At 35.9% G+C, this 14,347-nt stretch overlaps 1 protein-coding gene across 1 annotated transcript in view; it reads left to right on the top strand.

Moving 5' to 3' along the window:
- The window catches only part of DLGAP2 (DLG associated protein 2), a 304,160-nt gene that overhangs the window by 65,858 nt on the left and 223,955 nt on the right, over positions 1–14,347 (top strand). The window contains exon 3 of the mRNA XM_062571124.1: positions 2,785–2,814. Coding sequence (XP_062427108.1) covers positions 2,785–2,814 — 30 coding nt within the window. The remainder of the gene's footprint in view (positions 1–2,784; positions 2,815–14,347) is intronic.

Here is a 14,347-nt window from a genome sequence, read left to right as displayed (position 1 = left end):
TCACTGTGACGTGCTTGAAGACCAAGAAGTATGTTTTATACTGAGAGGAAATTAAAGTTGCAGAAGGCAGAGCCACTAGTCTAACAAATCCCATTAGTGCAGCTGCTCCGGGCTGCTCCAGCCTCTGGGAATGCAGGAGCAGCAGCAAAGTGTTTTCCGAGATGACAGCCGGTTCCTCTGCGAATGCAATCTGCAGCTGGCAGATTATGTTGTTGCGGTAAACATTGGGTTTTGTTCCTGCTCTACTTTTAAGTGAGGATACCACGTTATAGACACATGTAGGACTAAGTCTTTGTGACAGCCCCCATGCTCTAGTAGGACTGGCGTAGTCATGAGGTGCTTCAGTTACTCTCATTAATCCTCAGGCAGATGTTGTTCCTCTTCTTTCTAACTCCTGTCAGTTATTCACAGAAGTTCTTGGAAGGATTGTATTCACTTTTTTACTAATTTTGCTAAACAGTTAATTTGGTGACAATTAAGATTTCAGTAGATCACAGTGTCTGCTCAAAGCCTATGGGAATGGAAGTTTCTCTTCTAGAATACATATATTCTTCAAAATTCCAATAGTGACTTACAGTTTCTGCTCACAGCTTTTTGCTTCAGTGTTTTTTGATTCTTTCCTTCTTAAAGATATATGAATAGCCCTGTGCAGTACACACACTTTCCAACTTTTTGATAAAAAGCTCTCTTTATGCATTCTCTGATAGCACAAACTTTATACGGACACACAGATCTGGAAAATGTGATGTTAAAGAGGAGTGGCATGGAATGGGGTTTGAGTGAATCTTGAAAAAAAAATGATACAAGGTCTGGCTCTTTCCAACAGTTCAATCTATGACCTGTTTCAACAGAAGAGGATAATGAAGATGACAAAACCCATCTCAGACAGTCCTTTAGCAGTCACTGGCAGATAGGGCTATAGATTACTGGATCCAGGTAAAGCATCCTTGTATATTATGCCTGTGTTTAGACACTGTCCCTAAGAAAAGGGAGAGCCTGCAAAAATGCTCTTCTCCAGGTATCTGCTACTGGCTGTTATGGGACACAGGACACTGGGAGCGTTGGCCTTTGATCTGATCTTCTGTGGATGTTTTTATGGGCTTAGATTCTTATTAGTTTGAGATAAAAATTAGCGGCTATATGCGAAATTTTGTTTGCTTGGATAGCCATGGGAGGGAATACCCAGAAAAACTTTGCTATCGTTAGAAGCATTTTCCCATCTCGCTGTGATGCTGGTGGCAATTTCCAATTCACTTAGAACTAGTCTGATGAAAACGAACTTCTCTATGTAGAGAACATGTTCCTGACATATTATGAGAATGGTAGAATACTTAGGTAATTATGCAAACATTATGGGGTAGGTAGTAGATTGCTTTACCTATTATTCATTCTTTATCTGGCATCTCTTGATTTTTGAGGTCTATTTACAAACTCTGTAATATGCATATCTTCTTCTACCAGAGATATTATGTGGCAAACATCCTCTCATTTCCACAACACTTAGTAATTAGGTCTGGCTCTTTATGACATTGTAAATGACACTGATACACACAGAGGCTATGAGTAACAATACTTCCATGCTTTGCTTAGATCTATATTAATCTTAACCACGTAGAAAGAAGACTCAAGTTTTGTTATGAACAGTTCAGTGAAGACCTTTATTCATGGTAATGTATAAACAAAACAAACAAATATTAATGTTTGTAAGGAATGAGATGGAGAATACACCACAGCACATTAAAATGCCGCTTGGGCATATTAGAAATACCCTAGTCTGAAATACTAAATTGAATCCTCACTTTTCCCCCTCAGCAGAAAAGAATATAGCAAAGACATTAGGGATCTAGAGATATATAATAAATATGCAGAGATATATAATAAATATGCCAAGATGTGAGGAACAGTCCCAGATGAATAAGCAATCAGATAGTTTGTTCCATGTAATTTAGAGAAGGTCCCAGCAAAAGAAAGCAAAATGCACCTCCTATACATCCATAATAGTCTGATAAATCACACACAGCCATATATCCTTTTTCGTAATATATTAGAGCAAGTAACTATTCAAAAGCAGAACAAATATAACTAAGAAAAACAAGTGCATTTGTGGAATTTGCTGCCTCAGGGTGATTTTTGAGCTTGACTTCAAATTCGTTTGCTATTGCATGTTTCTGTGAACAATAGGAATACTCCTACTAATTTGTGGCAGGGGAAGTGCATTTGTTATCAATATATGTCTTTATGCAAAAGGAAAATGACCATTCTTTTGCTTGAACAAAGAAGATGCTTCTTCTAGAGGTAGGTTATTGTTTCATAAACCATTTCATCTTAGCTTTTGATTACCTTGTTAATGACTATAGTCAGAAGCTGAATACCCTACTGGACAAACTTGTTAGTCTGGTTGTCGAAATTTTCATATACCTTCTGTGAAAGTCTTGGACAGTTTTTAAAAGTCGGTTTCCATATAATGAACTTGAAAGGTTCCCTCTTTCTTATACCATTTAGGCATCTAGGTCTTGTTATATATGTTCATGCTGTGGGGCAACTGCGGATCCAAAACACATACATTGGGGTTGATCGAATTTATTGTAGTTCTTTGAGCATGTGCTTGGGTTTCCATCCAAAAGACAAGGGCATTCAGAGGGATGGCATACAGAAAGGTCTTGTCCTAACATGAGAAAAGGAGACAGCATTTGCACTGGCCACCAGCTCCAGGCCAGAATGGTGTTGCATGCACTGCGCCTGACCTACAGTGTATAAAAAAGCCAGAGATACCATAGCAGAGAGATGATAGTCTTCTTGGTACTTCTATTCCCAGTGACCAAACTGACAACTAGAATTGGGGTCTTACAGCTTGTTCCAGTTTGGAGAAATCAGCAGTGGAGTTAGGGACTGTTTACTGTCCCTTTGTATACTTGCAAAGAATAATGAAGTCCTAGGCAAAGGAAGGTTCAAAGACTGTGAGAAATTTTCTTTGCCTTCAAGTAACTGTGTTCTCACAGCTAGAGCTGTAGACCAAAAAATCTTTCTGTCAGTCTCTCTCAAGGTCCCAGGATCTGCCTGAGGTGGCCAGGTCTGTCACACACTTTCTGGTGCTTTCACTTCCTTCTTTCTCACATGCTTTCCTTCAGCAGTGCTAAGCGTTCGTCTAGAGAGTTCAGATTCTTCCTATGGTGTCTCAGATAATGTTTTGGGCAGTGGTATGCACTTTGACAATTGGCACAAGAAGTGATTATTAGACTTCCTAGCTTCAAGCTTGTGATAGGAACCTTGTAATAGTAACTGTTGCTTACTAAAATAAGCAGGAAAGTGTGAAAGCAGGATTTGAGAGACCTGTTTGTTGATGCACTTCAAAGTGGATAGTGTGAGGAAATAATCTACCAATGCATCTATTCTGCATGATTCTTCTTAAAACAAACAAACAGAAAATCCACAATCTCCAAGTAGCAGATGATTAAGATGTATTTGGTGAAACTATCTTGTTTAGCTGTTGTAATTAGGGCGATACTTGAATCACAAAGACATATTCTATCTCCCTTTTGGTTTTCACTGTTGACTTACATTTTCAGGCTAAGCTGCCAACATTATTTTATCTTTCTCTGAGAAGAACTGAGGATGTGTGAAGTTCTAGCATTCTTGTAACTTTCCTAAAGAGTAAGCTGTTCATTCTCTCCATCCAAAATTTATGTTAATTAAATATATGACTTCTTAATATGATTAAAAATGGATGATAGAATTATTTTTTTAAGTGAAAGAAGATCGAAGTATTTTGTAATCTAAATGAATGGTACTGTTGAATTGTGTGCGTTTGCTCATGAGATGCATAAAATATTCACTAGAATTTTGAAATACAAGAACTTTAACTTTTGAGTATAAATAATTGATAGCAACAACAAAAACCTCTTGTTTTCCTTGAGTAAAAATGGTTTTTAAAAATAAATAAATAAATATATGAGTGTGTGTATGTGTAAATGCCAATATTAGATTGGTAGAATTATTTCAGGCACTGCTGGCTTTGATGCCATCTGTGCTTCTGGTTAATATTGTAGTGGAGTTGGGAGGGGAACAAGTTTGTTTTATGCTTGTTTCTGGGGGAAGAGTTAAAATAGAGAATCTGGACAGTAGTTAGTTCAGAAAAGGATCTTTAAAGGATCTTTAAATCCTTTAGGATGTTTATAATATTGATGATGTTCCATCTGGTTAGTTCTGTACTGGCTCCAAATACAAACGTTTCTATTGGTATCTAGAGAAAGGCTATTACAGGCGTATTAGTAACATTATTGAAATGAAGATTATCAAAATTCTCTAACCTTAATATTTAGTAATCCGCCTCTAGAATTGGCACTCTTATCTCTCTTAGCAATGACTTTCAAGAGTCCTGTTTCTTAACTTTTAAATTCCTATGTTGTATTTACTAGGTCAGCAATTACCAGTAATCAAAATTTGCAGTTGTGAAAACAAGTTCATGAGGCATAATCCTGACATTTTTTAAAAAAGAATAACACATCATAAAAGATACTTTGCCTAATCTTAAAATTGTTCTTTTCTTGCTAATTGCAAAATATTTCACAATTGTTCAAATTAGAAAAAGTACCTTTTACTGTGTATCTACTGGTAAGGGTTATAAAGATTAGTGTTGCTGCTGTTGCTGTAGTAGTAATTAATCATTATTACTTGGAGCAATTGACATAATACTGTCTTTATTCAGCCTTGTGTAAAAGATTTTATGTAAATAAAGAATTGGTCTCAGTGTGAATTTTGGTTTGATCTATTTGTATGCCTGTTCTTTGTTTGAGGGGTGAATATTTGCATTTGTGTGCCTGTCTGAACTTTATTGCTAACATTTTAATAACAGTTTCTCGTAAAAGTATAAAAGTGAAGTGGTTTAATTTTTCATCTTCATGGAAACTTCCAAATTGCGTAGTTCAAATGGAATAGATTTATATTGTTATAGTTCTCCATCGTGTATTTCGTAGATACTGAACTGTTTTTAAAACCTAGAGCAAAAGGAAATATGCAAGTTATGCTAGATTATTTTATTATAAAAAGTATCTGCAGAATTTGCAGATCATAAGAACCTAAATATTTTTAAGCCTTTCATTTGCCTTTTGTGTCTGATTTTACTTTTTTCTTTTTTAGAATAATAAGTTATAGTATATTAACAATATTCCTTATTTTTGAAGTCTAGTGGTTTTTATATACAATGAAGAGTTGAAATAGGTGAATGTCCTGTTTTTTAGTAGTGCTTTGTAGTATGTTTGTATTCAAACAATATTGTACAGAATATTGCAATTGTATTTTCACGTTGCATGCATTTGGTCAGACAGTGAAAGTGATTGATAGTGTGCCTGCTAAAGATGCATTTGAAGAGAAAATAATTGATTTTACTTTAAATAATTAAAATTTCAATGTGAACGCTTCTAAATTGTATAGCTTATGTTTGCTATAGTTTGCACACTTGTGGAGTTATAAGTGGAAATAGTCTGGATACTGCTGTTGGTGACAAGGAATAAAGTTACACATATTGCTTAGTTGTACTGAAGTCAAGAGTTGAATATTTAAAGGGTTAGGACTTGTATAAGCCAAGTGCAAGATGTGGTGTTCTCAATTTTAATGTGTATTTCTTTTATGGAGCATCTTGTGATAATTTTAGTAAAAATCTTAAAAGAAAAATCTTTCAAAATGTATCTTAAGAATACAAATTCTTTTCTATAAAAAAAATGTTTTCCAGGCCTTCACCTCTCATTTGTATGTAGAATAAATGCAGCACTTTGTTCATCTGTTTCTCATATGTATGAGAAACAGCTGTTCCCAGGTTTGTCATCTACAGAGAGGTGGTGGAGTCTCCTTCTTGGAGATATTCAAGGCCCACCTGGATGCAACCCTGTGTAACATGCCCTAGGTGACCCTGCTTGAGCAGGGGGGTTGGAGTGGATGATCTCCAGAGGTCCCTTCCAACCCCAACCATTCTGTGATTCTGTGGGTTAGACAGACCAAAAAACAAAACAAAACAAAACAAAACAAACAAAAAAAAGGAGACTGATTTCATTTTTATTTGGACAAATAGGTTGTAATCTCAACTACAGAAACTAATGTTTATTCATTCATTTTACTTTGTCCTTATTTAAAAAAAGGAAAACAAAAACAAACACAAGAAATACCTCATCTTTCCTGTTCCAAAATGAATGAATTAATGAAAAGCTCATTTGATATCTGTAGGGGAAGAGCTAGTCTCAAAGGTTACAATCTGCAAATAATTGAGGTTACATGAAGAATTAGTGAGTGAATTTTCTCACTAACAGCAATGAATGAAGTTACGCATCTTTTTTAGTTGTATACAGATTAAGGCTTAAGTGTTTACTAGACTAGGGACCCAATATAAGCAAGGTCATTGCAACCTAGAAGAATGCTGATGTCTTAAATCAACCTTTGAATAGAAAAAGATTTATACATATATATACATATACACTTCTCTTTTTAATTATTCCTTTTTATTAACTGTTCAGCACTTTTTTATTATGCGGAATGTCCTATTTTAAGTGGTAGTAGGTATATTTCAGATCTGCTTGCTGTATATTAATTTTCACAGCAACATATTTCTCCTAAAGGTGCTATTTTGGATCAAAGTATCGCAAATAAGAACAGTGTGAATTGTCTGTGCTTGAAGATTATCCGCTTTCCTTTAACATCTTTATGTTCTGCAATAGTTAACATTTATTTATTTACTTAATTGGTATGCTCTTTGGTACATATATGTAACTGACCCCTTTAAGCTGTTAGGTTAAGCAGTGTATCTCCAGGATATTACAAATATCTTACTTTATATTTTTGAAATATATTTTCATGCCAAGACAGATTTCTACCAAAACACAGAATTCTTTTTAAAGGGGCCACACAATACTTTTTCCTTATTTAAGTGACTATGGGTTTGACTGAATAAAGTCAAAGTGGCACATCTGATGGGCCAGCATTAAGTGCTGCAGCATGTAACACAGAGTGGATAGTTTGCAAGACTGATGCAGTGATCCTCCCTAGTGCCATGCTGAAGACTTCCTCAACTGGGCTTGCTGCAGCTCCTTTCACACAGCCTGTCTGGCCTCTGCAGGCAACTCGTCTACAAGGTGACGAAGCCTGCCTCAGCTTGCAGCCCAAACCCAGTACAGTAGGAGCCTTGTGTTATAGAAGAACTGGCAATGCCCTTGCCACCCTCTAAGAAGACGTGAAGCAAAGCTGAACACCAGTGAGAGGTAAAAATTAGATATGGTACTATGGCATGTGTAAGATGTTTCTCAATCAGCATTTAATCTCCCTGGGTAGGGCGAAAGTCATGAAAAAAATTGGGTTGTGAGGTTTGAGAAACATGGCTGTGGTACAAAGTGAAAAAAAACTTCCTACTCTGTCACCATACACTATGACCTTCAAGATCAAATATTTCCAAATCCATCTTATAATTTATTTGTGTATGGATCTTGAAAGTTATTATTGCACTCATGTATGCATTTCTGTCTGAGCAGATCATGAATGATTACTACTTTGATTCAGGGTCATAAGTCTGAAAAGGTTAAGAAATGGTGTATTAGGATTAGGAATCCTTTTCTGAAGCCAAAAGCTGCATTAATTTAAATGAGATTTCCATGCTGAAGGAATGCTGACTTCTCCCAAAATGTATGTTTGCATAAATCTTAGATAAGTTCTGGCAACATTCACCTCAGTGATGCATGAAAATCAGGAGCTCTTACCCTGTGCAGAGCTGCAACTGATATTAGTGAAAGTATTATGTAGAAAAAGAGCAAGGACTTTCACAGCAAAGTACTTGAAGCAGAATGATTTAGACTTCTTTGCATGCTGATTATTTTCCGTCAGCTTTCATCACAAGTTTAGTCATTCGAATCATCACATACTTTATAAAATATTAAAGCCGACATTTGTCTGTAATCATATGTGACAAAGAAATAGCTTTGAGTATGTGGTTGGAAATACTTTTTGTGTCTGCTGAGTGACCGTCCATGAAAATGATGAATAATACGATAGCAACAACTATGTTAATAACAATTAGCTTGTGCAGTTGTATGTTAGGCAAGCTCTCCAGTGCTTTGCTTTTTGCTTGACTCTGAAAAGTGGTTCTGTAAAATGCTGACAAGGTAATGTTCTAGTTTCTTAAAAACGTTTATTTCCGGGTCCATTTAGAGGCTGTGTTTCCCCCCACAGTGAACTTCCTACCACAGTGCTGGTTTTATGATTTTAACTCCATGCAATAGAACTGAGACTTGAGTCAGTGAATTCTCTTCCTACGAAATACTTGCCTGAAAGAAAGGTTTTGAAGTCAAATTAGGTAAAAGTCAAGACTAATGCAAGTCAGTCTTCCAGAGTATTTTTCTCTCAATGGTACTTTCACAAATTGGCTACTATTGTATGTCTCAGCATGTTTAGTTATAGGAATATGGTCCTGTATAGTAACTGTTCTGTTAGAGCTGCACGAGGGTTGCAGTTTAGCCTCTTTTTAGTTTTCATAAATAACCTCTGAAAGGTTAATAGGAAGAATGTATTTTGTCAAATACCTGGCTTTGCATACACAGTGCAATGAGTTACTTGGAAGAAAAAGAGAAAAATGTTTTGGTTATTTTTTAGAATAGACCTTTTTTAAAAAAATTAGAAACTTCTGATGTTGCACTTAGTTTCATTAATGTCCATTGTCATCCTTCTTAATGACATGGAATAGTTCTTAAAACATACCAACCATTTGTCTTTCAAAATATGGAGAGATAGTGAGGTCTGTTTTTTAAGTGTTGTATTTTCATTATGCTATTACACTTACTGTTTGTCAAAGATAACATGACAATGTCCTTTTTAAGAATCAAATGTGTGTGTTTGTAAATCAGATTCCATTTAGAAAAGAAACATTTTCAAGTACTTCTCAAATAACTTAAAAGTTAGTGTTGATTCCATCTCAACAGCTTTTGATGTGCTTTAGCAAGAGCATTCAAAACTCAAAACAGAATCACATTTATGAGTCTCAATTATTGTAGATTATGGATTTCATGAACTGAACTAAGATGTCTACATTGGAGTCACACTTTTCAGTATGATCATGAACTGCACTTTAGAGATTTTCCTTTGCCTTTTCCTCAGTAATCTTCATTCATCATATTGCTACAGAAGAAAATGAATTCCCTGAGTACCCATGAAGAACATGTGGGTGATTTCTTTTTCTTTTCTTTTCTTTCTTTTTCTTTTTTTTTTTTTTTTTTTTTTTTTTGAATTTACTATATTAAAATTGCTTTAAAAGGAAGTAATTTCTAGAGACACTGTTTCTCATTTTTATGACAATGGTGAAGCAGTTGATTAAGTGATTGTTTAACTAGTTTAATATTTGCCGGTATCACAGGAGCAGCACAAAGAAGCCAGAGAAAAATCCTGAAGCTAAGCCAAAATGTTGTATTTATTTTGTTTAGCATGCTAGACACTGTAAGATCAAATTCAGATTCTGGCCTTTTTTCTGTTAGCGAAATCTGATTCTTGATGCCATAAGGTTTATGTTTTCCCTCTAGCCAGCTGCTGAAAGTTTAAACCCAAGTTGGGAGAAGATTTCTTGGAGTGATATATTTCATAATGTAAACATGCTTATAGGAAAGAATGTTACGACTGTCTTTTCCATTAGAAATTCTTTCAGGGCATAATTACGTAATTTAGGAATTCTACTTGACACCAGACGTTCTCTGTCTGTAAAAGTTGGGTCTGAGTGCAAACTGCTGTTTTTAACACAGGGCTTGTTCATAGTCTGTGTCACTGAATGTTTCCATATTGAACTGCAAGCTAGAAAAAGGTAGCAGGAGACATACTTGCTTCAAACACAAGACTAACAACAGAGGACAGCTGAACTTTGACAACCACCAGTTTAATTGTAATGCCAACAGAAAAGGAGATAGTTGCTGCCCAGGATAAACTCAGTTTTCAAGCCTGAATTCCAGATGTTTGGTAAATAAGCCACAGATTAACTGACTGATGGAGAACTTGATCAAGCCGGTAAAGGGATTTTCAGACCAACAGAAAGAAGGGAAATCGAAAAGGAGGAAGGAAAAGATGGGCAAATTCATGTAACAAAGAGGTGAAATTCAACTCAGTAAATGAAAAACCAGCTGCATGAGGTTTTGGATGATGGGATTTTCCCAGCAGGAGAATCGTGCAAACTTAAAGAACTTCTGAACTACCATGAAAGACCACTCAAGAGCAGCGAGGAATGAAAGAAGGAATCTATCTATGTCTTATTTTATATGACCCTATATAAGTTGTTTTTCTTGTCTTGTGTCATGATTTGCATCACAATAAGCTTACAATGACGTACATGCAGAATTTTTATAGATGTTATGTGTTAGCTTTCAATGTCTTTAATCCCTGAAAAATTGAGCTGTAAACTTAGATTACCCATAAAATTGCAACTGAGGGGAAAAAGCATGTTTGTGTTTCCCCAAAACAAGATAACTGAGCTTCAAGTTCTCATTTCTGTGAAGTGGTAGCAGAGAGGCCACAGGCAGAGATAAACACACCCACTTCTTTTGGGGAAACTTAATGCAGCAACAGCATCCAGCAGAAAAGCCCTACTGTGACTGTGATGAAAGACATAAGGGAGGAGGGACCAAGCGCAACTCCAAGGCTAGAAATCTCCCCATGCTCCATTGATGCCAGAGGTCTCAATAGCTGGGCCAGGATTTTCCAGTGTGATTGTTTTCATGCTTTCTGATAGCCACTAAATTACAATCTGTTTTTCCCTCAGGATGGCTATTTTAACACCTGTAGAGAGTTTGCCCCATTTTAGCATTTTAATTCATGCCTGGAATTCAAATACATATCACCTTTCTGTCACAGTTACTTCTCAGTGGAAGGCTCAGGGTTTGATGTAGTGTGAATGACTAGGCATCCCAAATTGAAATAGTTTTTTTTACTGGAAAAGAGCAGATTGAAGAAATTTTGCATGAAGTTTGTTCCACAAGACAAGTGAGGTTGAAATCTCTGTGCACCATTCTCAACATTAGCTTTTAGGAGGGCCAGACTGAATATGAAGATGTATAAAGACTTGTGGAAGATCCGTGTTACTTTATAATAAATTCTAACTAGACACTGACAAATTAATCATTCTGATTCACAGGGGAAGTAGACAATTTGTTACTGACTCCATGCTAATGGAGATAAGAGGCAAAAGAGTTGGAGGAGGATCCGAAGTGGAACATCGACAGAAGCAGAACCAAAATATAGTCCCAGCTGACTGTTGTCTCTTGTGATCAACGTATCCTTATTATTTGGGTCTAAATGACTGGCACTGTGTAGCAAATGCACATTATCCCCATAACTAAAAATTGGATTACTACATTATAATGTGACCAGTTATATTTTCAGAAAGAACAAAAGCTAAAGACATAAATTAAATACTAATGATTAAAAAGAGATGGTAAGGCTCAATTTTATATTTGGGCATGCTGCTGATCCATTATTAAATGAAACATCTCTGTATGTAGCTAAAGAAAAGAATACAGTCAGGCTTTGAGTTTTTCTGCTTTGTCTCGGGATATTTTCTTACAGCACTAATTTTTATTGAAAGCAATGCTGCCAGAGAATGCCAACTAAAATATATATATATATATATATATATAAAAGTATATATATATATGTATATGTATGTATATATATAAACATTTAGATGACTTTTAAAGAGTAAAAGTTGTGGTAGTAAACAGTACAGTAAAACAGTGTGATTCACCTTTGAATGAAATACAGGAATTCCAAATAAGGATATTTTTGTGGATTCATAGTCTCATTTATTAACAAGACTTCTTTCAGGAGTTTATATAGTAAAAGTTCAGTGCCGCATCTTAAGCGAGTAGGCTCTGATCACATCACAGTGCTGTGCCATTCAGTAGGTGAACCTGGTAGCATGAGCAGTGTGGTCACATTAACAGAAGGCTCTGAGATAGACATGTATATATTTAGTTTTCAATACCAAATGAGTGTGCTCTGGTCAGGAGAGTTATGCTTGATTTGTATTGATGGGTTGGTTGCTAATTTATAAATTTCAAATAATCTCAAGAAATGTTATGACAGTTTTTGTGGCTCACGTTGAAACTATTAGACCAAGTCTGATATGTTTTGATGGAGTTCAGAGAGACTTTCTTAATAAGCTGTATGTTCTAGAAAAGGATCAAATGTACAGTGAAGCCAAAAGAAATTTGTAAAGTGAAAGTGACACTATTTAGCAGAAGCAACACTCGGATGTGATTTGAGGAAATGAATGATAATTGTTTTCACACTAAAATGTGGTAACACAGCAGGGCACTTCCAAGAAGTGCGAGGATCTTCCTCTCTCACTGGTTTAGAAATAGATAAATGCATTGTAAATATTCACAGCTTTGATGTTCCCTTCAACTCACCAGCTCCTTATACCACATTTTTCACTCTGTGGTAAACATCTCTCCTGTCTCACCGTGAATTTATAGCCCTGAGTTCCCACACCATTCTTCTTTCTGCTTCTGTGCAGCATAATGCATCATGCTCTATCTATTGTTAATATGTGCACAGTGGAGGATTTTGTTAGTTATTTGAACAGGTAATACACTGATTAATAAATGCTACATAATTTACTGGAGAAGTGATTGCTCAAATGGTGATAAGTTAAACTTCCTAGCAGTCCTGAGCTTTTGCCAAGCTTCTTTTTACAGTCTGCCTTGCCATTCTGGCCTTAATTTCTGGTGGAATGAACTGATGCAGCATTTTTTTCTTGCTCAGGAGAAGAGGCTATAGTTAACATCAATTTTAAATAGATGATCCAAAATTTTAGGATGAGGTTCATTTTCATGGAAAATGTAAGATTTTATGGAATCAAAACTTTTCATGGAAATGTGGGAATTCTGATGAAAATGTGCTTACTAATGTCTCTTAAAATAAACATACCCAGGACTTAGTGGGCAAGGTTACACTCAGAGGGTGCAAAAGACCCATTCTTCAGTCCCTATTCCACCTAATTCAGAAGCAGGACACTGGATTTGAGTGTCCTGCTTTCCAGATGAGTGACCAGGTCTGGATTATTGACTAATTTAGAAAAGGTCTCTTCAGTGACTGCCCTAACCAGGGGGCTATATAATCACTCTTTCTTTCTTTGAGAAACTAAATAGTTGTTTATCAATAATGAGAAGGTACAAGAGAAATAGATAAACATATTAACCAAAAAATAGAAGCAAAAGATAGTCTGCTTCTTGCGATTCTATTCATAAGAAATAATGGGAAAATCAAATGAAGTTTGTGGAGAAGACAGCTCTGTTTAGTGAATTATTCCATTTTCCTGACTTCAGTTTTTTTAATATTTTGTATGATACACATTTTTCCTATTTAAGAAATGTTTATGTGAATAATCAGATCTAAAGCATAACCCCTTGGTGTATATCCCGATACGTTTAGGTGACATTTATTAGAACATCATGTTTTAGAGGGACCATGAACTGGACTATTAGGGTCAATACTTACAAAGGCAATTTTACTGTATATTATTTGGAATAATAAAAGCAGAATCTTACTGTACTGCTTGTCAGTAAGTTTGTGGATAAACTTGATGATGAATTTCAACCTATATGTTTTGGATTCTCTTTACTGAGAGACAACTTTTTGTGCGTGACACTGAAGCCACTCTGTGCACTGAGATGTTTGGCTTGAGGGGTGCTGGCACCCGAAGGAGTGCCAAGCTAGCCCTGCCCCGTCCCTGTGTTCCTCACTTCCCAAGTGCTGATTTCTAAGCAAGTCTAGACCAAGAGGCCTCTTAAAATGGCTAATCCAAGTCCAGCCACTTCACGTGTGATTTTGTGTTTTCAATGTATATGAGAAGCCAAAAGAGAGAAGAACTTGTTTTGTTTACCCTCAGGTTAGTCTGTATCTCTCGTCACTTCACTGACTGGTGATATAGCCTTGATCCTCAAATCACATCTGGGTGCTTATATCAAGTAGCAAAGGCAGCAAGCCCAAGGTCAGAGTGCAGATCAAAGCTTTATAGTGAGTAGGGTTTGGGATTTTGTTTTTGAAGAGGGGGAAAAATAAGGTGTTAATGCAAAGAAGTCAATTTTGTAATTAAACATATAGCAGCAATAAAACATAATCCTGAAACAGAACATCTGGGTTGCTCAGGTAAGCTTGATATCCAAATACATATCTGTACTTTGCCTTTTTTCTCAAACTAATGTATAAGGGAAGACTGAGTAAACTGAAGTCCAGAAACAGTTTCTCTCTCTTCCTTCTGTGCTTGCTTATTTGTCTTATTTCTGCCAAGCAGACGTCTTAAAAGAAGATTAATCAAATAGTAGATCATTAACAAACC

The sequence above is a fragment of the Rhea pennata genome, chromosome 3 (assembly GCF_028389875.1).
Source record: "Rhea pennata isolate bPtePen1 chromosome 3, bPtePen1.pri, whole genome shotgun sequence".
NCBI classification, from domain to species: Eukaryota; Metazoa; Chordata; class Aves; order Rheiformes; family Rheidae; genus Rhea; species Rhea pennata.
Note: the sequence above shows the minus strand (reverse complement) of the source record. Positions and strands in the feature narration are given on the sequence as shown.